The 22,928-nt window shown below is 38.8% G+C and overlaps 1 protein-coding gene across 1 annotated transcript; it reads left to right on the forward strand.

Annotated features, from left to right (window-relative positions):
• Positions 1 to 151: 151 nt before the first annotated feature.
• On the forward strand, positions 152 to 21,076 carry LOC111598272 (inactive dipeptidyl peptidase 10). Its single transcript, XM_030224280.1, has 9 exons — positions 152 to 271; positions 15,213 to 15,426; positions 15,499 to 15,593; positions 15,669 to 15,754; positions 15,811 to 16,374; positions 17,551 to 18,738; positions 18,801 to 18,995; positions 19,054 to 19,214; positions 20,268 to 21,076. The coding sequence occupies exons 1-9, from the start codon at positions 152 to 154 to the stop codon at positions 20,612 to 20,614; spliced, it is 2,970 nt and encodes a 989-aa protein (XP_030080140.1). The 3' UTR covers positions 20,615 to 21,076.
• Positions 21,077 to 22,928: the final 1,852 nt, after the last annotated feature.

Consider the following 22,928-nt stretch of genomic DNA (forward strand, 5'->3'; position numbering starts at 1 on the left):
TTGGCATTGACTACGACTGAAAAGTCTAAGGGCAGCAACTAGCTAAGCACGCATTAACATCATCATCATCATCATCTGCGTCTCGTCATCATTGTCGTTATCATTATCATTAATATTATCTGCAACAACAACAGCAGCAAGAGCAATAAACATGGTTGAAATACAAAAGCCGCACTCGGCTCTCAAGCGTCCATCGGTTAAGCGCGAAACAGTTGTCGTTAACAATAGTGCACCAACCATCAAGAAGGTGACTCTGGTGCCCAAGGATGAGGTGAGTCCAGTGCGGGGCCAATGGCGTTGAAGCGCACAGCTTGTTGTTAGTAGTAATTACATGATTACACAGTGCATAATGTGCCCTTTATTCTCCCCCCCCCCCTGTCTCGCCCTCTCCCTGCCCCTCCCTCGCCAACTCATTTCACACAATTTGCATAACTTTGTGGCCAAAATTGCTTGGCATATTTGGCTCTCATTGTTTTTTAATGGCCTTGCCAAGGGGTAGTCTAAGCTTGTGATAATCTGAGACACAGCAGGAAGCATTTACTTATATTGACAGTGGATAAATGTATCGAAAATATAAGCAAAAAACACTAAGCAAACTCAAGTCTAAGGCGCTTAGCCAAGGCAAATATGAATGATTATGATTGCTAATGGAAATCTTCAATAATAAAAAGTTGAAAGTCTTAAGAACAATTTAATGAAGATTCAGATAACTAAAGCCAAATCATCTTGCAACTCTTGATATTACTAAAAATAACCTAGAAGCAGAAAAGAGTTCTACAAATTTAAAGTGCTTAAGATGCTTAAAATTCAGACACAGCTCGGATAGGCAGCAAGTAAAACTTGCAGACGAAAGTATCTAAAATGGGAGGCTTCTTTGTTATCCTTAAGATGTAAATTTGAAGTGTTGGAAAACAAAGATTTGTGTAGTCGGTAAGCAGAGATGATGAGTTCTTAAAGTGATGTCTGTGTGAATGATACTTGTAGCTAAGTGTACTAATAGATCTTCCTTTACTGCTGCTAATACTACTACTTTTTGCTACCGCTGCTACTACTACTTATTTTACTACTATTACTACTACTACTACTATTTATTTTTACTGCTATTACTTTTACTATTACTATTAATATTTCTACGACTAAGACTACTACTTCTTTTGCCACTACCAGTACTATCCTGCTACTACTACAACTATTATGCTTTTACTACTACTTCTACTAATACTATTACTACTTCTACTGCTACTGTTACTACTACTACTACTTCTACTACGACTACAAATATTACTTCTTTTACTTCTACTGCGATTACTTCTTTAACTACTACTAGTAGTACTTCTACTACTATTACTACTACTACTACCTCTACTACGACTACAAATATTACTTCTTTTACTTCTACTGCGATTACTTCTTTAACTACTACTAGTAGTACTTCTACTACTATTACTACTACTACTACAATTCTTTTTTTTACTACTACTATTACTACTTCTACTACTATTACTTCGTATACCTCTACTATTACTACTTCTACTACAATTACTACTTCTACAACAATTACTTCTTTAGCTACTACTAGTAGTACTTCTACTACTATTACTACTTCTACTACAATTATTTCTTTTACCTCTACTATTGCTACTTCTACTACAATTACTTCTTTTACTAATACTATTACTACTTCTAGTACAATTGCTTCTGTTATTATTACTATTACTACCTCTACTACTACTACTACTCCCACTACTAATTTGTGACTACTACTAATTTTGTGACTACTACTTCTATTCCTATTACTACTCCTATTTCAAGTTCTTAACAAAGCTCAGTTTTCTTTGAATTTACATTTCTTTAACTGCACCAAGCCTTGATATAATCCTAAGCCGTGCCACATCCAACAATTTTATATGGACCATTTATCTAGAAGCCTCACGTCTGCAAGAGCATTTCAGCTCTGTCTGGCACCAATTTGCCCCACTTTGAAGTTTCATTTTCGTGTTTTGCCCTCTTTGAAATTTAACAACGTTTGAGCATGCTAATGTAATAATAATGTAATAATATGATAATCTGATTGGGCTAACTAATCCAATCCAAAGTTCATTTATGCCATTCATTTCTTTAAGTGCATGTAAATTATATAAAAAAAACTTTGAAATTACTTTTATTATGACATTAGGCAGCCCAGCGGGCGTTACGAACAGATCAGCCTTGGGTTTGAACTTGAATTCGAGCCAAGGTTAATCGCTAAATATATATACATAAGTATATATAAAGTTTATTGCCAATCAGTCATCGAATTTATGTATTGTAATTAATATAAAGTCGTTGCGTGGTAGGCGTGGCTGCGTCTTAGGCGTTGAACGCCTCAAAGTATTTGTTGCAAGTTAATTAAGTATGCAAATGTCTTTTGTCGGGGCGTATCCTTTGTTGCTGCTAAGGAAAATATGTATAAGAAAAAGTAGACAAAAAGGATTAAGTGAAGTCCTTTGCCTAGGCTCATTTAATTGCTTTTATGAGCCGTAGATAAACAAGTGGCCCAAAAATAACTGCCAAACGGGCAACATACTTTATGCCAGCTTTCAGTCGACAGCCCAAAGCCGACAACCCCTTGCCGCCCGCACACGCCCCTTCGCCGCCCATGCCCATGTCCACGTCCATGTCTCAACTATAGCAACAACGCATAAAATTACAAATAGGAAAATGTAATTTTGTGTGTTTGTCTTTGCCTTTGTCTTTGTCTTTGGGCTCTGTTGCTCCTCATTTTATGTTGTCGCAGCTCATTTGCAAAATTCATAAATAAAAGTGAGCCTCAATCGGGCCAATGGGGTATATCGCACTTGTAAGCTTGGACCGAAATTTAGTTGTCATGGAATACCAAATATTCCCAGTATACGGATTCCCAGTATATTGTTTCCCAGTATATGAATTAGCTGTATATGTGACTGCTCTAAAATAGATTGTTGTTGAGTCGGCTCAAGGCTCACAACGTTGACGACGGATTCTCGAACTTAATTGACTTTTAAGATATCAACTGATTCAGTTTGAGCTCAAATTGTGATCAAGTCGAAGACAGCACAGCACTCATAGACTAGCCAGGGATTGCTTGTTGGGCAGCGTGACTCCTAGCTTAAAGGGTATTTAGCCAGCGACACTTGCACCAATTGCTGTGCATTGACTGTGCCGCTGACATACCCTTTGAGAAAGCGCTGTACGGCAAAGGGCATGAGTGGTTAGAGAGCGAGCACAGATTGCGCAGATTTTGAGTTTATAAATGCAAATTATAAACTGGCTGAAGGCGTAACAACTTTCGATTGGCATTTCATTATGAACGTGCCATAAATAAACTCCATTTGGCATATCGATTGGCCAACGCCTCCTGCTACTCGGCGTAGGTCCTGTAGCCTCGAGCAATGGCAATGCTATCAAGAGCAGGCTGTCCGCTTCGACACGCTGCCGGAGTTAAGGGGACGTTGCTACGTCGAAGGCGTTTTTCGCAAAAGTTCACTGCAAATCTTTTGGCCCATAAATAAGGCGAACTCCCCGCACCATCCAGCTCGGCCCAGCCCGTTCCAGCCCGGCCGTTGGTCTCGCATTTTATTACCTTTGAAAAGTTGTTCGGCTGGCTGGAGAAAGAAATAAATAAATAAAATACAAATAAAATTTATAGAGCCAACTCAGCTCGGCGGCAAATAATTGAGCAGTGCTGTCAAAAATGTTTTACGACTCTCATAATTCTTTTTTATAATGTTTGAAATTAAATTTAATTTGTCAGCCCAGAAAGGTAATTGCGGATTGCTGCGCATCCCCCCAATGTTATCGTCATCTCGGCCACGCCCACATCCGCTGCCATCAGCCATGTCTGTCATCATTCTTGTCAGCAGCGAGCAAGAGCGACAGAAAGAGAAGTAAAAGAAAACTTGAAACTCATTTTTGACTTGCTGGAATGAAACTTTGTGGAAAAGTTGTCGAGCGCCGGAAGCGCAGCGCAGAGAACACTTCCAGCAATGCACTGATTTCCTTTTAATTATCATAATTATGCGTTGAATCGCAATTTGTGCCAACTTCAGACAGCCTGACCTTCCATCCCATTGGCAAACTGCGAAACGGGTGGGGCGTGGCAGCCATCTTCCGGCGACGCCAACTAAGCCGGAGATAAGAATTGCCTAACAATTTCCATTCGGCTCTTGGTCAAATGGAATTCAAAGTCATTCGAGCAAAAATCTTCAAAATTAATGTCAGCAACATATAAAATTGCATTTGTTAATTTTGATTATATATACTTATATAATTTTTTATTTTATTTTTTATTGGTGTTAATATTATAATTGTTATATTTATTTATATTAATATGATCCTTTTTTATGTTTATTTTAATTTAATTATTTTATTTATTTTAATATTAAAATTTTATTTATTTTAGGTATAATTATAATTGTTTTTATTATTACGAGTTTATTAAAATATTTGCATTATTTTTTTTATGCATTATAATATAATAAAACTGTATCTGTAGTATTATAAATGTATTTACTATTAATAACTTTAGTTTATAATTATTTTAAAATTATAATTAATTGGGTTTTTATGCATAAACTGTATTTTTCATATAAAAATTTGTTTCTTATTTAAATTTAAAAAATGTTTTTAGTTTAAGTAAACATATTAGCTTGTCTTGAACTTTAACCTATATATATATATACATATATCTTTATCATAAAATCAAATGGACCATATGTTTGACTATCAAAAACATTATTTTAATACAAAAAAAATTGCAGCAATTGATGACTCTATTTATAATAAAATGTCAAGCCAAACGCAATAAAATGCAACTATTAAATGTTAAATGGGTTATCAAATAAAACAATGTTGTCCACTCAAAGCTGTAAGCCTCTAAAAAAAAACATAAAATAAACAACATTTAACATAAAAATGTTAGAGCCTTGTAAGAAAAATCGCACACTGTTGAACAAAATGGGATTTCTTTTTATGCTATGAGCAAAAGGACATAAAACTCTGAAAGAATTTGTAGCATAAATTCCGCAGCTGCAAAATCTTTTTCTCAAGGACTTTTCAGTGTAGGGAAAACGATTGAAAGTGTGATATGTGTGAATAACTTTAGACAGACTCTAATTAATTCTTCAGGCCTAGGCTTTACATATATATTAATTAATTGCAATAGCAATTACGTAAATTCTATGAAATAAGAAGCGTATCACATTTTACATTTGCAAGAGAAATTCCTTTGAAAAGTATCATATGACTTGACACTTATGCCAACGTCTATGTTATGCAGTACCAAATTGATTGATATCTGAGTATGAGAGGCATATAAATATAAAATAGATATGTATACATGAATATAAATTGTAAATGCCTTTCACTCGCTTGCGAATGCTGCAACAAATTTACAATTTCAAATGGCTACAAATAAGTTATAGATAGATACATACATATACAGATAGAGTTCTCGTTAATTTGGGAAATAAAGTGCAAGCAGAGGATTGTGCAGTCGACGGCCAAGGCCTCTGCTGGCCATATGAGATAAGATGTCAAGCCTAAGCCGAAATATGCTGGGCGCCATAAATAAAAATAAGTGAGCAATCAATTTGCAAAGGCGCAGACGGAAACGGAATGCCGTTAAGACAAGACTAGGCAAGCAGCGATAGTTGCGGGCCACTAGCACTGGCCATGGCAGTTGCCTGCTAGTTGGAGCGCGTTTTTCATTAACAATTGCCCAACACTGGAACGCGCTTAGTGCAAATTAAATGGGCAACACGCCATTCGGGGCGTTATAAATGAGTTGGGACCACAGTTCATCATAATGCAATAAGTTGTGTGTGCGTAGGACGAGCTCTGTTTCAAAATCCGTTCACTCTCGCACTCTCGCTCTCTCTCTCTCTCTCTCTCTCTTCCCCTCTCGCTGTCTGTCTCTCATAGTTGTTTGTTGTCTCCATCATCAATATTGCAAATTGTTTGGCTGCAAATGTCGCTTGAGGGCCATTTCCTGTTGACCCTTGTCATCTGTTTGGTTTATGACTCGCACGCCCACTTCGCCTGCGCCTGCCACTGACCACATTTATAAATAAAAACGACCAAACCAAAAAAAAAAAAAAAAAAAACAAAAAAGGAAACACATGTAAGCACTTTGTTAACAATCCAATTTAATTTGAAGCCCAAATAAAATCTCTGAAATTTTATTTACACAAATTTCTGCTTTCGCTAGGCAAATTATGCAATCTAGCTGTGGGCCTCACATAATTAATCGAATTATTACAGTTTCACAGTTTCGTTAAGCTAATTACTATTGACTATTAGGATATACTAATATAAAAATAAAATAAAATTCAATTCAATTCAATAATGAAACTTTAATCTATGAAAGACTTCAATTTGATCGATATTTCTCATAGCTGCTTGAGCTACTGAACATGGGGTAAGCCCAGCCCATCATTAAGTCAGATCTCTAGGAAAGAAGCCTCAATCCATATACCAAATTACGTGAGTCTAGCTCTTAAGACGTACGAAGTGTGCAAAGATTGAAATACTCTTTACTTATCGATTAACAGTTATCGATTATTATTATTACATGCTCATGAACTGTTCTCTTCAAGCATAAAGTGGAATTCCAATTAATTGAACTAATTTAAGTCTTTCAATAATGAAATTAATTTTCGCTCATCTCAAGTTTCAGATTTGACTTTCGAACTGAGTCCAAACTAGAAATTTAACACGAATTTGACTCGAGTTTGGCATGTATAACATAGAGAAAGTCTGTACCAAAAATAAATAAATCAAAGCTAGAGCCAAACAATATTAAAATTCCATTGAAATTCGCTTCAAACAAAAACAAAATTGTTGCAAAATCTGAAGCTAGCAAATTGCTTAATTAAAAAGTAAAAGTAAAAAGCATATATCGATAACACAATTAACAAATTTACTATATGCCAGAGGCAGCGAAACAGAATTATTTTCTAATAATTATTTTATACAATTGAAAAACTCAAACATTTCCGCAGGCAATGAGTCCAAAATGTTGTTTCAACTGCAAATTCTATTAAGATATATACACATACATATAAATGAGTGTGTGTGTGTGTGTGTGCATTGCAGAAGAAGCAAAAGGAGCTGCCTTATTACTTCGTTTTACCTGTCAATTGACAATATTTCATTTAACTTGCTGGCAATTCCAATTAAATATATATATATATATAAATATATATATATATATATCATCATGGCAATGGAGCTAAGCAGTAGTGGGGGCTTGGCTCATTCCAAGAAATTATGGCCCAAAAATAAAACGAAATTAATTGCCATGTGCTGGCGCTAGCTGTTTAGCTGTGTGCGTGTGAGCCACAAAGTTGTGAGCCTCAGACACGCATAACATGGCCAAAATGTTTTTGCTGCTGCGGACACATCATAAATTTACACATACTCACGCACACGCACACACACAGAGTCAGAAAGTCAGCGCTTAGTGACAACAATTGTGAATTGTTCACTTATTACGAGCATTGTGACGCCGGCAGCCATTGTTGCTGCTGCCTTCATTAGCCATTAATGCGACTAGGGCAATAAAAAGGTGTGACAATTGCCATGACAAAATAAAGGACACGTTAGAGTGCTCTAGTGGGGAGTGCACGACTAGGAAATACCCTGAACTGTGTGGATAGACTGATAGACAGATTAACAGACAGATAGACAGACAGAGAGACAGACAGAGAGACAGACAGAGAGACAGACAGATAGACAGACAGATAGACAGACAGAGAGACAGACAGAGAGACAGACAGATAGACAGACAGAGAGACAGACAGAGAGACAGACAGATAGACAGACAGATAGACAGACAGATAGACAGACAGATAGACAGACAGATAGACAGACAGATAGACAGACAGATAGACAGACAGATAGACAGACAGATAGACAGACAGATAGACAGACAGATAGACAGACGGATAGACAGACGGATAGACAGACAGATAGACAGATAGACAGACGGATAGACAGACAGATAGACAGACAGATAGACAGACAGATAGACAGACAGATAGACAGACAGATAGACAGACAGATAGACAGACAGAGAGACAGACAGATAGACAGATAGATAGACAGACAGAGAGACAGACAGATAGACAGACAGATAGACAGACAGAGAGACAGATAGATAGACAGACAGATAGACATACAGATAGACAAACAGATAGATAAATTAACGAAATGCAGATTGACAGGCAGCTTAACAGGCAGATAGATCGCCAGACAAATTGACAGACAGCTGGAGAGACTAACAGATAGATTGAAGAGATACCGACGGATAAACAAGCAGACGAATCAAGTCAATTTCTAGTCTTGATCGAATATCTCTCTCTATATATATCTAATCTGTGGCATCAATTTCGACACTCAAAGCCAAAATCATACCCGTTCAAATGGACTTTCAATGAATGCAGGGTATTATAATAAAGAGCATAACTTGTATATGTAATGAACGCAATTTGCGGTTGAAGTTGGCGCAGTTTTTCTTCTGCTTGTTGTTGTTATTCTAGATACTGTTGTAGTTGGCCAGGTGCCAAGCAGCTAGCGCAGAGCTGTGTGAATGCGTTTACAGCTCATTAAATGCAGCAGTTGCTTCCGCTGCTGCTGCTGCTGCTGATGCAACTGCAATGGCTGCTGTTTCTGAAGTTCTTAATAATGGCTTTGCCATAGCTCTACCTCTGTCACTGTCACTCTCGTCCTCTCTCTCTCTCTCTCTCTCTCTCTCTAACTTTCTCTTTCTGTTTCTCTTCTGTCTGCTGTTTATCGATTGCAACCGCATTTGGCATTTGCATTGCCAGTGAGCTGGAAACAAAAAAAATAAACGTAGTTCCCTTTACATTTTATTGCTTCAATTGCATGTCAAAACCATTTCGACTTCATTTGCAGTTCTATTCGAGCAGCAAATCGTTCGACAGAAACAATCAGGATTAGATGCTGTTAATTAAATATAAATGGCAAAAGCATTTAAGCCTTCGCCTTTGCCTCCCGCCCACAAACACCAAAGACGTTGCCCAATCAGGTCTGCAAAGCAAACTCAATTATCATTAGCTCGAGTCATGCTGCCTTTGATGGCTCTAATTATACAGCTACTAATAATGTTATAATCAAATATATTTATTTTGCAAGCATCTAATATGTTGTATATAGCGTTGAGCTCCTTTCCAATTATTGGGAATTTAGTTCAAAGTCAAAGGCTTTCCCCACCTTCGATTTCAATTGGTCTTGGCTCTAATTAAACGATTTGAAATTTGCAATTTATTTATTTATAGCTAAGCTCTAATATAATGTTAGTCGAAAGTTCTTCTCATTGACTTGAAGACCATTCAAGCTGGAGACATTAAAGTTGGTTGCATACACATATAACAAATAGTTCAGATTTTCTGCATATAGTAAAGGCTTCAATTTTAGTAAAAACATTCCTTTAGATATCATCAGAAAGATAGTACTACTAGAAAGATAGTACTCAAGAAGAACCCTGTTAAGCTTAAGGAACAGTGACGCTGCCTAGCGCTCCGGGTATATGCTAGTCGGGCACTGCCTACTGGCGCACTCAATTGAGTTGTGTTTGGGAAATGAAGCTTAAGTATCGCTAGTAACTGGGCGCGCACGATATGAGTTCGCCTGCGGACAATTGAATTATGAGAGAAACTTATCGCACACACACAGTCGGCGCTGTGAACACAGCTCGAGGCAGTGTGTCTGCTCGCAAGTGGCAAAATCCAATTAAATGCTTTAGAATTAAAGTCCAAATGCAACATTTCGCAATTGTTTTCAAGTGTGTGTGTGTGTGTGTGTGTGTGGCATGCAGCAAAAAATAAGGAAGGTGCCGCGAGCCATAAAAGCAGCAACATTGTTACCACAAACAGAGGCACATCCTTCGTCCTGCACATAATGTTCCAATTTTTGAACAGAATCGCCTGATGCTGAAAGTCCTTTGGCTTATGTCCCCGCGTTGCTGCTGCCAACTATTTGCTATAATTGCATATTCGCCAGCGGCCACAACTTTCAACATTGTTGAGCGCTCTTGCCAACACTGCAAACAATGTCCACTCCAAATACCTGCTGCCCCGCCCAAACAAAAGTAAAAGCAAGCAACGAGTGCTCGAGGCGCTAGAGGACGACAAGGAAATACCCTCAGCCGCATGGGGCAACATAGCTTAGCTTAGATCTATGACTAACTAACTAAGCAGCAATGCTGCTGACTTTAACTGATAGTTAGACTTTTATCGATACAATGTTATCGATCGAGTTTCCTCATGTTAAGCTTCAAGTACTTAGAGCACTTAGAGCTGGAAAGACTTGCCACGACTGTTGCTCCAGTTCAACTTTCGACACAGTTATATAAATAAAAGATATATATTATAGATTAGATATAGATTAGAGATATATAGTACATGTATATATTTATAAATATATATATGTAGGCATACATTCAGTTAATTGTTCTTTTAATTTCATTTCAAATTTCAATATTTATTCATTTTTCCACTCTTCTGCTTGCCAGTTTCTCTCAGTGCATGCGCAAGCGCTTTTAGTTTCATGATTTCCATATTTCACTGATATTATGCAATAGTTTCTCTCAGTGCAGTCACAGGGAATTATATATATCTGAATAAATATTTTTCGTATTCAGGGTTCAAATTATGAAAATAATTTCAATAATTTATTCATTCTTCGTCTTTTTGTTGCTGGTTTTATGCAATAGTTTCTCTCAGTGCAGCGCAGGTATCATGCATGGAATTCCATATATGCAACGCCAAACGGTCAGCACCATGCAAAACCACGCTCACAACCAGGACCAGAGCCAGATTCAGATTCACAGTCAGAGTCAGTGCCACAGTCAGTTATAAAATGCAATCGCTGCTCCTGTGCGGTTGGCTCCTGCACCTCCTGCACCAGGGCACAAGAATCCTTTGTGAGCTGTGCTCTGACCCTCTCTAGAGTACTTGAGCGAGACACGTGGTTGGCATGAGCCAGTCGAGTGCGGCACACCCACACGACTGGCTACGTATTTATCCAACGGGCCATGAGCCTTGTTACGGATATTTATGCAGGTGCCATGGCAACTCGTCTGCTTAGATGGCCATATTTGGCATTCGCATTGATTGAGTGGCAATTGTGAACCGCACGCCGACAGCACAGTCTTCCGCCGGACGATTCTCTGCCATCCAAAGCTCGAACAATGCCAAAATTATTTGTCATTCGTAGGTTACAAAGCAAACGTAACTCGAGCAAACAGCTGCAAAGCGGCATGGAAACGATAACGAGAGCTATTTGAATATTCATTTCATGTTTCACCTTTGCTGACAGAGCTCATATGACAACATAGTGTCCACTTCTTAAAGCTAAATACAGATCCAACTAGCTACCAAATATGCTATAGACGAAGCCAAGTGAGCTCTGCTGCTCTCAGCTAAATCTGAGATAAGCTGATAATATTCGACATGACAGGGTATCTACTCGGAGAGACAGCTTCAATTTTGAGTCTTTAATGAATTGTTAAACACATTTTTGATGACAATCTGACGCTGCAGGGCAAACTAAATTCAATATTAAACGCAATGGGTTCATAAAAAAGAAAGAAACAAAATTCCGAGTGCGGCCAGAGCCAGAGACGCGCTTGTAAACTGTTGCAAGGGTTATGCGAACACTAAAAAATTTAAGTGCTTAGGTGCTAAAAAACAAGCGAAAATGCAAAAAAATTTGATCACCGAATTGCATAATTTACGACACTGCTTATGGGGCCGGCGCCTCGGACGCCAATTGAAGTTGTTCAGCACTTAATGACAGCAGTGAAAACATCATTTTTTATTGTACACTAAAGAGGGAAGAGAGCTGCGACGGCACTCGATGGAGAGCTCGACCCCTTTCAGAGTATGTCATCGTGAACATAAAAATAATAACGCTCAAAATCGTCAGAGCGTAGCGCGATGACACTTTTATGGAGCTGTGTGAGGACAGCAATTAGATTGCTGCAAAGAGTATCGATACTTTTCAAATTACTTAACCACATCACAAAAAGGAAAGAAATAAAATGAAATACTCTTAAATATTATTTCTTTTTTATGGTATATAATAATATTAAGCTTAGTCATCAACAATGCTAAAAGAACAAGGTATTTAATATATTTAATATATTAAATAACAATAATAATGTTTGCTCAATAATCTATTTATGGATATTAATATTAGTGACAATTATTTTTTTTAATAGAAAAAAGTCCATAATAAATAAATAAAAAAAAGTTAAAAGTATCCTTCCTTAAAAAAATGAAAAACTAAATAAAAAATGAAAAAGTAAAAAAATGCAAACAATTAATATTAATATTAATTGTTATATATATCTTAAATAACAAAAAAAATTATTTAAAAAATAAATAAACCTATATCTTAAATAACGCTTTTCAAGAATTATTTATTTATTTATATTTGGTAAAGTTTATAAGCCTAGTGTAGGCAATGTTGTTTTGTGTTATTTGTCTTTTTTTAAATGCTCGATACAAGCGATCGAAAATATTAAAAAACCCAGAATGGGAGCTGGTACAGGGCATCTCCAATCGTTCAGCATCTCTAGCGGCTTGACATCTCTAGCCTCGGGTCATTGGAACTGTTTTTGTCAGAGGCAACTAACAAATAATTTCAATTAGCACTTTACACTTTTCACTCGATGGGCAGCAAGGAAACCCATTAGCCGACGCATCCACAAATAGCTCGTAACTCCCTCAGGTGGCAGATGACAGGTGGCAGGTGGCAAGTGGCAAGTGGCGAATGCAAGTGCATATGAATTTTTAATTCAATTCCAAAAGAAAACATAAGCAAAAACGAGTTAAAAACAAATACTGCACCAATATAGTCGACTGGCGAAATACCCTGTAATATGAGAGTGCATAATAATGAATAAACAACATTGCAAGAAATCGATATTTATCGATAAGAGAAAGATTGATCAAAAACTTTTAGAGAAAGCTATATAAGCTATATATATATATATATATATTAAATATCATTCTACAGACTTCGAAAGAGAGACAGATAGCTTAAGCTCCGTCATTTTTTCACAGGCTCTGAGACCCTTTGACCCAGATTTCAATGATTTTAGGGTATATACAAAAAGTGCTGTTGTAGCTTCTTCCTAACGGCATGAAAAATTGTTGTGAATTTTCCGACTCTCTAAATATGCATGTAAATTGCCTGCCCCGAGCTCAGCAGCTCAGAGTTTGAGCAACTTTTTAGTCAGTCAGCCCTAAGCCACATACGAACCACATGCAAAATGCATTAAAATAGTTTTATTGTTGTTCGGCTTCCTCTTCTGCTTCATGTTGTTGTTGTCGCTGCTGCTGCTGCTGCTGCTGGGCATGTTTGCAAATTTTAGCCTTAATTTCATTGGCATTCGCCTGTCAATTAGGGCACACATCAAGGACTTTAGCGCCGGAATGGCACATCACATGCAGCACTTGTTAGCGACGCCCCACCGCCCCACCGCCCACATGCCTCCGTCCCATCCATCACACACACATTCGTTCCACATGAGCAAATGCATTTGGTATTCGCGAGCAAAAGCAGCCGCTGCCTCTCATCGATTGCCTCCAGCTCCAGCTTTTTGGCAATTTCTAAATCCATCCTTCAAATTGGTTTTGCAATTTGATTTTAGTTCTTAGTGAGCGAGCTCACGATGTGTCGAACGGGCATATTTGTTTTGCCATACACTGGAGAACACTATAGAGTTTCCACTATAATTTGAGCTCTGTTTGAGGAATTGAATTTTTATATATATATTTATTTATTCATATAGATCAGAGCTTATCTAGCTACGCCCATTAGCCACGAAAATACTGTTCAAAAACTCTATAGATCGGTCAGAACTTGCTTGACTTTTGCAAAACTTTGAATATAATTGGAGTTAATTTTTTATATATCCCTAGACTAAGTTTATTTTTGCAAGGCAACAACATTTAATGAAATCCTGAAACAGAATTTGCCATTGCAAGTTTCCGCCAATAAAGGCCAATTGGCAAATATAAACTCATTAGGCTCAATTGTTTTTGGGCGAGTATCCCACAGTCGGTTTGTGCTCGATTGCAACATTTTAACTTGTTTACATTTACGCCTTTGGCCTGATTTCCTCACTTCTCTTACTAAATTTACTTTATTTTATGCCAAAAAGCCAATCGATGGAAAAGCAAATGGAAAAAATTTCATTAAAACCACAATTTTCAGTTATTAAAATAAAGATGAAGAGGATGAAGTTGAGGGAGCTGAAGGAAATCCAATAAATAACATAAAAGCAATTTTTACAATTTTTCTTTTCGCATTCTCCTTTCCGGGCAATCAATCAAAAATATGAAAGTCAAGGCGAAGCCAGTAGTAAGACCGAAGAGATAGAACAAATAGACGGAACATCATAATTAGATGTTTCAAATGACCACTTGAATACGTGACTCACATATACCCTGTAAACAAGTCAAAGACGAAACGAACTACTCATTTGTAGGCACTATGAAACTAAGCTTGTGTCGCCCTTCTATGCGATTTTCATTATATCTAAAATATATGTTGCTCAATCAACTCTAATTTCTCGACTAACAGATACCCTGTAAACCAGCCTAAACAGTAACTAAAATTTGCTTAGTTGTTATACGTGCTTTGCTTGTCTCTCCTAAGCCCCAATCGCCTTTCTATGTGATTTTCATGACATTTAAATAATTGTTGAATAATTCACTCTAATTGCCTGACTATCACATACCTTGTAAACATGTCGAAAAATTAATTAAAATTCTTTTAGTTGTTACACTGCCTTTACTTATCGCTCCTATGCCTCCATCGCCCTTCTCTGCGATTTTCATGACATCGAAATAACTTTTGTTTCATTAACTCTTCTACGCAGTGACATTTGGCTTACCTTCTGCCAAATGTTAATCCAATTTGCTTAATTAAAGTTCGTCAATAGCGACAAAATAATTGTATAAAAACTTTTTGGCCTTCGTAATACTTAGAACTGGGTGCAGCAAGCTGGCATTAGGGACACGCCCAAGCCCAATAGAAGCGAGAGAAAAAAAACCATTAGGACAGTGTGCAAAATGGAATTACATTGGAGTTCTCTTTAGACATTAGAATTTAAAATATTCCATGCAATGATTAATTAATTTGAATTGATTATTCGACAGGAATTGGTGGCCATATCGCCGGAGCGTCGCAATTGGCGTGGCATTTTCATAGCTCTGCTGGTCATTGCCGCCGTCTTCAGCTTGATTATATTCTCGATATTTCTGCTATCGCCGGAGGATGAGGGACTGCGCATTCGTGGACGCCGCATGCTGCCCAGCGACATTCTGAGCAAGAGCTTGCAATGGAAGCCATTCAATGGCACCTGGAGCAATGGTGGGTAGCGAGTGGGCCGTAGCTTGGACAGATCCACTATTTGTCTAATCTCTGTTTTCTAATCCAAAACAGATCACGAGTTGATATATCGCGATCCGACTGGCGGCTTATCCATACTCAATATGACGGACTACACCACGCGCATTCTTATGACCAACTCCACATTTGTGAGTAGCCACGACCCTCTCTCCCTCTTCCTCTCTCTGTAACTTCCCCACTCTGCCTCATTTTCTAATTGACAGCGTCAATTGAATGCCGAATCGTTTTTGGTGGCACCAGATCAGAAGTACGTATTGCTCCAGTCGGACAGCAATGCCGAAGGTTCCAGGTACGAATTCTATAGACCCATCCAAACAGCTGCTTAATCCAAATGTCTTCCGGCAGACATCATGTTTACGAGGTGCAGACCGCCAACACATTTCCTTTGGGACCAACGGAGAATATTGCCGAGGCACCGCGTCTGCAGCACGTGGTCTGGGCACCCATCAATCCGCCACCAGCGCCAACGGCAGCAGCTGGTGTCCAGGTGTCCACCATGTCGCCTTTGCCCAGCGGTAGCATCATTTTAAATAGTCTCGCTGGCGCTGCGGCTGGCGGTGCAGGCAAGCCAACGGCCACGACCAACGGCGGCGGCGCCAGTGGCTCTGCCAATGGCAGCGGCCAGACCAACAGCAGTGGTGGTGGTGGTGCCAAGGCGGCCTATACACTTAACCAGGCCATTGCCTTTGTGCACCACAACGACATCTACTACAAGCCCAAGGTGCAGGGCGAACTCGTCTGCCGCATCACACAGACAGGCGCTGCGGGCATCTTCTACAACGGTGTGCCTGATTGGACGTACGAGAATGTGCCGGAGCTCGAGAGTCGACGGAGCAGCATTGCCTTCTCGCCGGACGGAATGTTCCTTGCCTTTTTCAGCTTCAACGACAGCGAAGTCAATGAGTATAAGTGAGTAGTTCACGGAATGGTTCGCAGTATAAGTGAAATGTTTATCTGTATATGAGTCGAGAGTGAGGTCATTGAGTATAAGTGAGTAGTAAGAGTATAAGAGTATAAGAGTATAAGAGTATAAGAGTATAAGAGTATAAGAGTATAAGAGTATAAGAGTATAAGAGTATAAGAGTATAAGAGTATAAGAGTATAAGAGTATAAGAGTCTAAGAGTATAAGAGTATAAGAGTATAAGAGTCTAAGAGTATAAGAGTATAAGAGTATAAGAGTATAAGAGTATAAGAGTATAAGAGTATAAGAGTATAAGAGTATAGAGTATAAGAGTATAAGAGTATAAGAGTATAAGAGTATAAGAGTATACGAGTATAGAGTATAAGAGTATAAGAGTATAAGGAGTATAAGAGTATAAGAGTATAAGAGTATAAGAGTATACGAGTATAAGAGTATAAGAGTATAAGAGTATAAGAGTATAAGAGTATAAGAGTATTAAGAGTATACGAGTATAAGAGTATAAGAGTATAAGAGTATAAGAGTATAAGAGTATAAGAGTAAGAGTATAGAGTATAAGAGTATAAGAGTATAAGAGTATAAGAGTATAAGAGTATAAGAGTATAAGAGTATAAGAGTATAAGAGTATAAGAGTATAAGAGTAGAGTATAAGAGTATAAGAGTATAAGAGTATAAGAGTATAAGAGTATAAGAGTATTAAGGAGTATAAGAGTATAAAGAGTATTAAGAGTATAAGAGTCTCCGCGTCTCCGCGTCTCCGCGTCTCCGCGTCTCCGCGTCTCCAGCGTCTCCGCGTATCCGAGTTTACGAGTATACGCGTCTCCGCGTATACTGACGGGCTTGCCATAACTTGCAGTCTCAAGTCTCACATAAAAAGTAGCTAGTGAGTATAAGTTAAGTGAGAGGGAGATAGTATATTATTAAATAGAAGTGAGTATAAGAGATTGATATGAATAGTTCAAGGATCACGAGCAAAGAAAAAGAGAAAAAGTTGCAGGGAAAAGTCAATGTATTATATGCTACTGGCGTATAGAAGTATAAGAGCATGGTGCAGTGAAGTATTGAATATAAGTGCGTATAAGTTGACGGACATGACATGGCAGAGCCTCTCTCTGACTCTCTCTCGCTCTCCATGTGCGCAATTATCTCTATTTCTTTCCGGCAGATACACGTGGATGGGCGATAATGTCAAGTACCCGGCGGTGCTGAGTCAGCGCTATCCGAAGGCGGGCGCACGCAATCCGAACGTGACCGTCAATGTGGTCAATTTGTCGGTGATCAAGTATATATTTCCCACCCAGATCAAGCTGCCCGGGGATCTGGGCAATGGCAGCTATGTGGGTGGGCTGACCTGGGCATCGCCCATTGATCTGTCCGTGACGATAACCAGCCGTGATCAGACCAAGGCCACAACAGTCATCTGCCGGGCACCACACTTCCACTGCCAGGTGGTGCACACCGAGGTGACCATCAACGACGGCTGGGTGCTGCCTGCCGAGCAACCAATCTTTTCGGCGCGCATCGGTGCCCAGCTGCGTGGCAGCCAGCTGCGCCAGCTCCAGGAGATGGCCACCGGCGATGCTGGCATGGACGACAGCCAGGCGAACGTGACCAACGGGCAGACAACGTATGAGATCTCGAACGGCGGCTATCTGCTGAAGCGTCTGCCGGTGCGGGATGGCGAGCATGGACATTATCGACATGTGGTGTTCATATCGTCGCTGGATCGGCGCCCCGTCCCACTGACCATGGGTCGATTCGAGGTCACCGAAATTGTGGGCTGGGACGAGCAGCGCGAAATCGTTTATTTTATGGCTGCTCCTGAAAGGCGACCGGGCGAACGTCACCTCTACAAGATCAGCCTTAAACTAAACGTCACCGAAACGAATCGCACGTATATCACCTCAACGCAGCCCACCTGCCTCACCTGCGACAACACGGAGTCCACCTATCGCCTGCATCGCGCACGCAGCACCAACGCCGCAGCCTGGCAGCGCGGAGAGAAATGGGAGGACATTGTCTCGCGCCTGGAGCCCGACGACTGCATCTATGACATACCCAAGAACTGTTTGTATAATCGCGTCAAATTCAGTCGCGACTATAGCTACTACGTGCAGGAATGCCTGGGTCCGGAGGCGCCCAGCGTTTACCTAGTGGAGACGTCCAGCAACGAGAAGATCTTTGTGCTCAATGCGGGCGATGTGCTGCGCCATCGGCTAACCCAGCTGGCCATACCGCAGACGCGCACCTTTAGCGTCGAGATACGCCACGGCTTTCATGCGCAGGTACGTCTCTATTTGCCGCCAGGTATGCGCGAGGAGGAGGAAGTCGCCTTCCCACTGGTCCTACACGTGTAAGTCTCGATCCGTATCTCCGAATATCCATATGCTATATCAACAACTCTTCCGCATCTAGCGACGCTGCGCCCGGGTCCCAGCTGGTCACGGAGCGCTTTCAGGTCGATTGGAATTGGTATCTGTGCAGTCAGCGCAGCTTCATTGTTGCCCAAATCGATGGACGCGGCAGCGGCTATCAAGGTGAACTGCTGCGCACCCAGGTGCACGGCAAGCTCGGCACCGTCGAGGTCGAAGATCAGCTCGGCGTGCTCACGTAAGTCAAGCAGTCGCCGCATCCCACTCACCGCTGGCCTAATTCGAACTTCTTTCAGCTATTTGCGCGACAATCTCAAGTTCATTGATCCACTGCGCATCTGCGCCTTCGGCTGGGGCTATGGCGGCTACGCCGCCTCCATGATGCTCATCGATGACTCGCAGCAGGTGCTCCAGTGCGCCGTTGCCATCAATCCCATTGTCAGCTTTGGCTACCATTGTGAGTATCATAAAAGACAATCAGCTCGAGTCGGGAGTGCCCGACTGAAAGTTAGCCTGACCATCTTAACGCTTAACGTCTTAGCTCATATCAGCTGTACTCTGATGGGCTCCATTGAAGAAGCATTATATATATATTCCATATATTTACTTTTGCTAGAGAGCCGACTTTAGCTTTCGAGCAAAAATTAAAATTAAAATTCTAATTTTTTTTTTTAATATTTGCTGGCATTTTAGAGTTGTCAATTTAATCGTTTTTTAAGAATAATGAAATACAGTTCCATAGTTAAAAATTGTGGAACTCTAGCTGGTATGACATAAAAAATAATCAACTTGAACAGAGTACATGAAGCTGTTATTGCCTGCCCGCCTTTACCATTTGTCAGTGATCTATATCTGTCCATATACCGTATATCAGTGGTCTATATCTCCCTGTATATTAGCCATATATCAGAGCTCCATATCTCCCCATATAAAAACCATATTTCATAGGTCTATATCTATCCATATGTATGTATCAGTGATCTGTCTATGCTTGAAATCCCTACTCTGATTAGTTCTCTTTCTAAACTCACAAATTCCATCCAATCCTATGAAGCAATACATAATACTCTATGACTTAACCCCTTCATTTACTTAGAGTCTGAAAACAGAAACATGGCAAAATCTTGACTTCAACTTTTTATTTGATATCCAAATTGAATCCAAATTGAATACAAATTGAATCCAAATTTGTGTATCAGTTAGACATATTATCTATATATTATATATATATATAGAAGTATTTAAGAGCTCTTTAAAATATCTGTTACTTGTTATATATTATATATATTTAACTAATATATTGAACTACATTTGTCTAATAGTTGCTTGAGCTTAGTAGAAGTAGCTAGATGTATTCGCCCTGCATGGGTATTACGATCTTCTAAAAAGACATTTCAAATCTTCAGCTTTTAAGCGAATGCTTAAAGCAAATCTTAAGTCTAATCCACTACTACTATAGCAGAGTATATATATAGTATGAACTTATATCTAATGTCTTTTATGAAACTAGATTCGTTTTTCACGGAGCGCTATATACCGCTAAAGGGTGATTACTTGCGCGCTCTGCAGGAGTCGGATCTGACCATGAAGGCGGGCAATATAAAGGGACGGAATCTGATGTTGATGCATGGCACGGCGGATACGCTGGTGCATCAGGAGCATACGTTGATGCTGGTGCGGGCATTGGTCGATCAGCAGGTGAAGTTCCGCCATCAGGTGTATCCCGATGAGGACCACGCGATCACCAGGTCGCTGAGTCATGTGTATAAGACCATGGAATGGTATTTCGATGAGTGCTTCGGCCCCGTCGACGACAACGAGTGGGACCCAACGGGTCTGTTTGTGTTTAAACAATAATTAAGACCCCCCTACGATCCTTACGACGAGGATCCGCTGGCCAATCAGCTAATCGATATCGATCTCGATCCCGGCGAGCGGCACAATCAGACAGCAGCCGCCACCACGCCGCTCTCAGCCCTGGACGAGCTGGACAACAGCCTGCAAGCTCTCGACCTCATGACCTCATCGGCAATGACCCTTAGCAAAGTCTCCAACAAGCTGTGCAACTACAGCAGCAAGCGCAAGCTCCAACAGACCGAAACGACGCTGGCCAAAAAGATGCGCATCATTCACCATTAGCAAGTCCAATGCTAAGCTCTCGCGTGCTGTATAAGAGTGTGTGCATGTGTATAAGAGTGTGTTTGCTTGTGTGTGTGTGACTCTTTCTTTTAAATACATGTTTAAAACGGAAAACGAAAAAAATGTGGGCATTTTTAGTGTCTTATGACTACAAATATGCTTGGTATTTTTTTTAGTATGCAAGAGTTATTTCATGTTTGAAAGTATGTTTAGTATTTTTAAGTATTTTTGCGTGTGTGCGTGCCTGTGTGTGACTGAGTTGCATATGCAAGAAAAAGTTCTTTTATGTTCAAAAATATATTTCATATATTTTTTAGTACTCATGTTGATGATTGTGAAAGTGTGACTGATCCATTGAGTAATACTGAAAGACTAACGATCTATCAGCGTTTTAATTAGTTAGTATTTTTTAGTATTTTTTTGCGAGTTGGCGACTCTTCCATCTTTGCTAAAATTGAAAGTTCTTAACTTTTTTTTGTATTTAGAGTGAATGTGTAATCGATTGAGCGTAAGCGAAAACTTTGGCAATCTTTAGTTATATTATATATATCTTCTATTTTTCAAAATGTAGTATTTTTTTAGTATTTTTCTTAATGATCAACTCTTGTAGAAAGTTTTTAAGCTCTGTCTCTGTCTGTCTCTGTTGATTCAAAACCCTCGACTTAGAAAGCTTACCTTATAAAGTTCGACTTTCTTTTCTCGGATCGCATTACTATATCATATAGCTGCCATAGCAATAATGTGTCAGACGGCTAAATTCAACGGAAGTATTGGAATTACCGTTAAAGCTGTGCATGGAAAACTTTTCAGGTTCCGATAATGAGAGATCGTAATATACGTATAAATAGAATAGATGTATGTCTACAAGGGTATTTAGTGTTTGTTGAGTTTATTGTAATATTAGTATTTTTTAAGTATTTTATTTAGTATTTTTTATTGGTATGTATGCTGAGATGTGCGACAATTGGGCGAACAAAAGAAGATCTTCTTTTGTGTTTTTTTTTTTTGTTTTTGTAATGAAAACAAAAGCAAGGTGATTCATTTATGCGACTGACTAATAAACATTATTGTGTTTTACACGATAATAAAACGAAAGCAAGAAAGAAAGAATGATTTAAATGCCATCGCTTGTCATGGGGTCTCGATCGAAAGGTATTCGGATATCGTAGGGGATTTAATATGCAACTAAGTGAATGCATTAGCATTTGAAATTTTCAAATTAGCTATAAATTTTACGATAGTTCAGATATGTGTGTGTATTTATATATACATTATATGTATTTATATATACATATATATATAAATATATATACATATATATTTAAAATCTTTGTTTAATTGTTGATTCACATATATGTATGCCTATGAGTGTATTCATGTATGTATGTATTAATGTATGTGTTTGTGCGTGTTTGTGTGTGTTTGTATGTGTTTGAGTGTGGTTTAAAGATTGATTTAGATCAATAGCTATGCTAATATATAGCAAACATATGTACACATTATATATATACATATATACATATGTATATATATATATATATATAAATATATAAATATATATTTGACTGAATGTTATTTTTTGTATATATTAATAATATTATAATTAATATTTTAAACAGCAACATCATTATTTTATGTCCAACTTGTATGTTTTAAAACACGAAAAATTTAAATGTAGCCGAAAGCGGAAGAAGAAGAAGTAGTAGTAGCTCGGTGCTACCGACTGCATAATACTCGTTCACGATCTATGTACTAATCGGCATTTTCCAATTTACCATGCAATCTATAGATCGATCAATATTTCTAGCTCTAAAACTAGTTTTATTTTAGCATAATATTTGCTTGTATCTATAGATTAGATCAAAAGTAATTAAAAATGATAGAAATTACAATTTTATTTCCGATTCGGCACGCCTCAACTGGCCATTGCTAATATATCAGGCACAGAGTAGAGAATATATATGTACGAAAGATATACAGAGAGAGTATATCTATATATATATATATATATATGAATCCATTGGAATACATT

The sequence above is a fragment of the Drosophila hydei genome, unplaced genomic scaffold (genome assembly GCF_003285905.1).
Source record: "Drosophila hydei strain 15085-1641.00,03,60 unplaced genomic scaffold, DhydRS2 tig00000453-arrow-arrow-pilon, whole genome shotgun sequence".
Lineage (NCBI taxonomy): Eukaryota > Metazoa > Arthropoda > Insecta > Diptera > Drosophilidae > Drosophila > Drosophila hydei.

Bases quoted from the DNA above. Each gene is read 5' to 3' on its own strand.
- LOC111598272 (XM_030224280.1), top strand. From the start codon at position 152: ATGGTTGAAATACAAAAGCCGCACTCGGCTCTCAAGCGTCCATCGGTT. The intron at 15,427-15,498 runs GTGGGTAGCGAG...AATCCAAAACAG, and splicing joins CAATGGCACCTGGAGCAATG to ATCACGAGTTGATATATCGC. The intron at 15,594-15,668 runs GTGAGTAGCCAC...TCTAATTGACAG, and splicing joins TTATGACCAACTCCACATTT to CGTCAATTGAATGCCGAATC.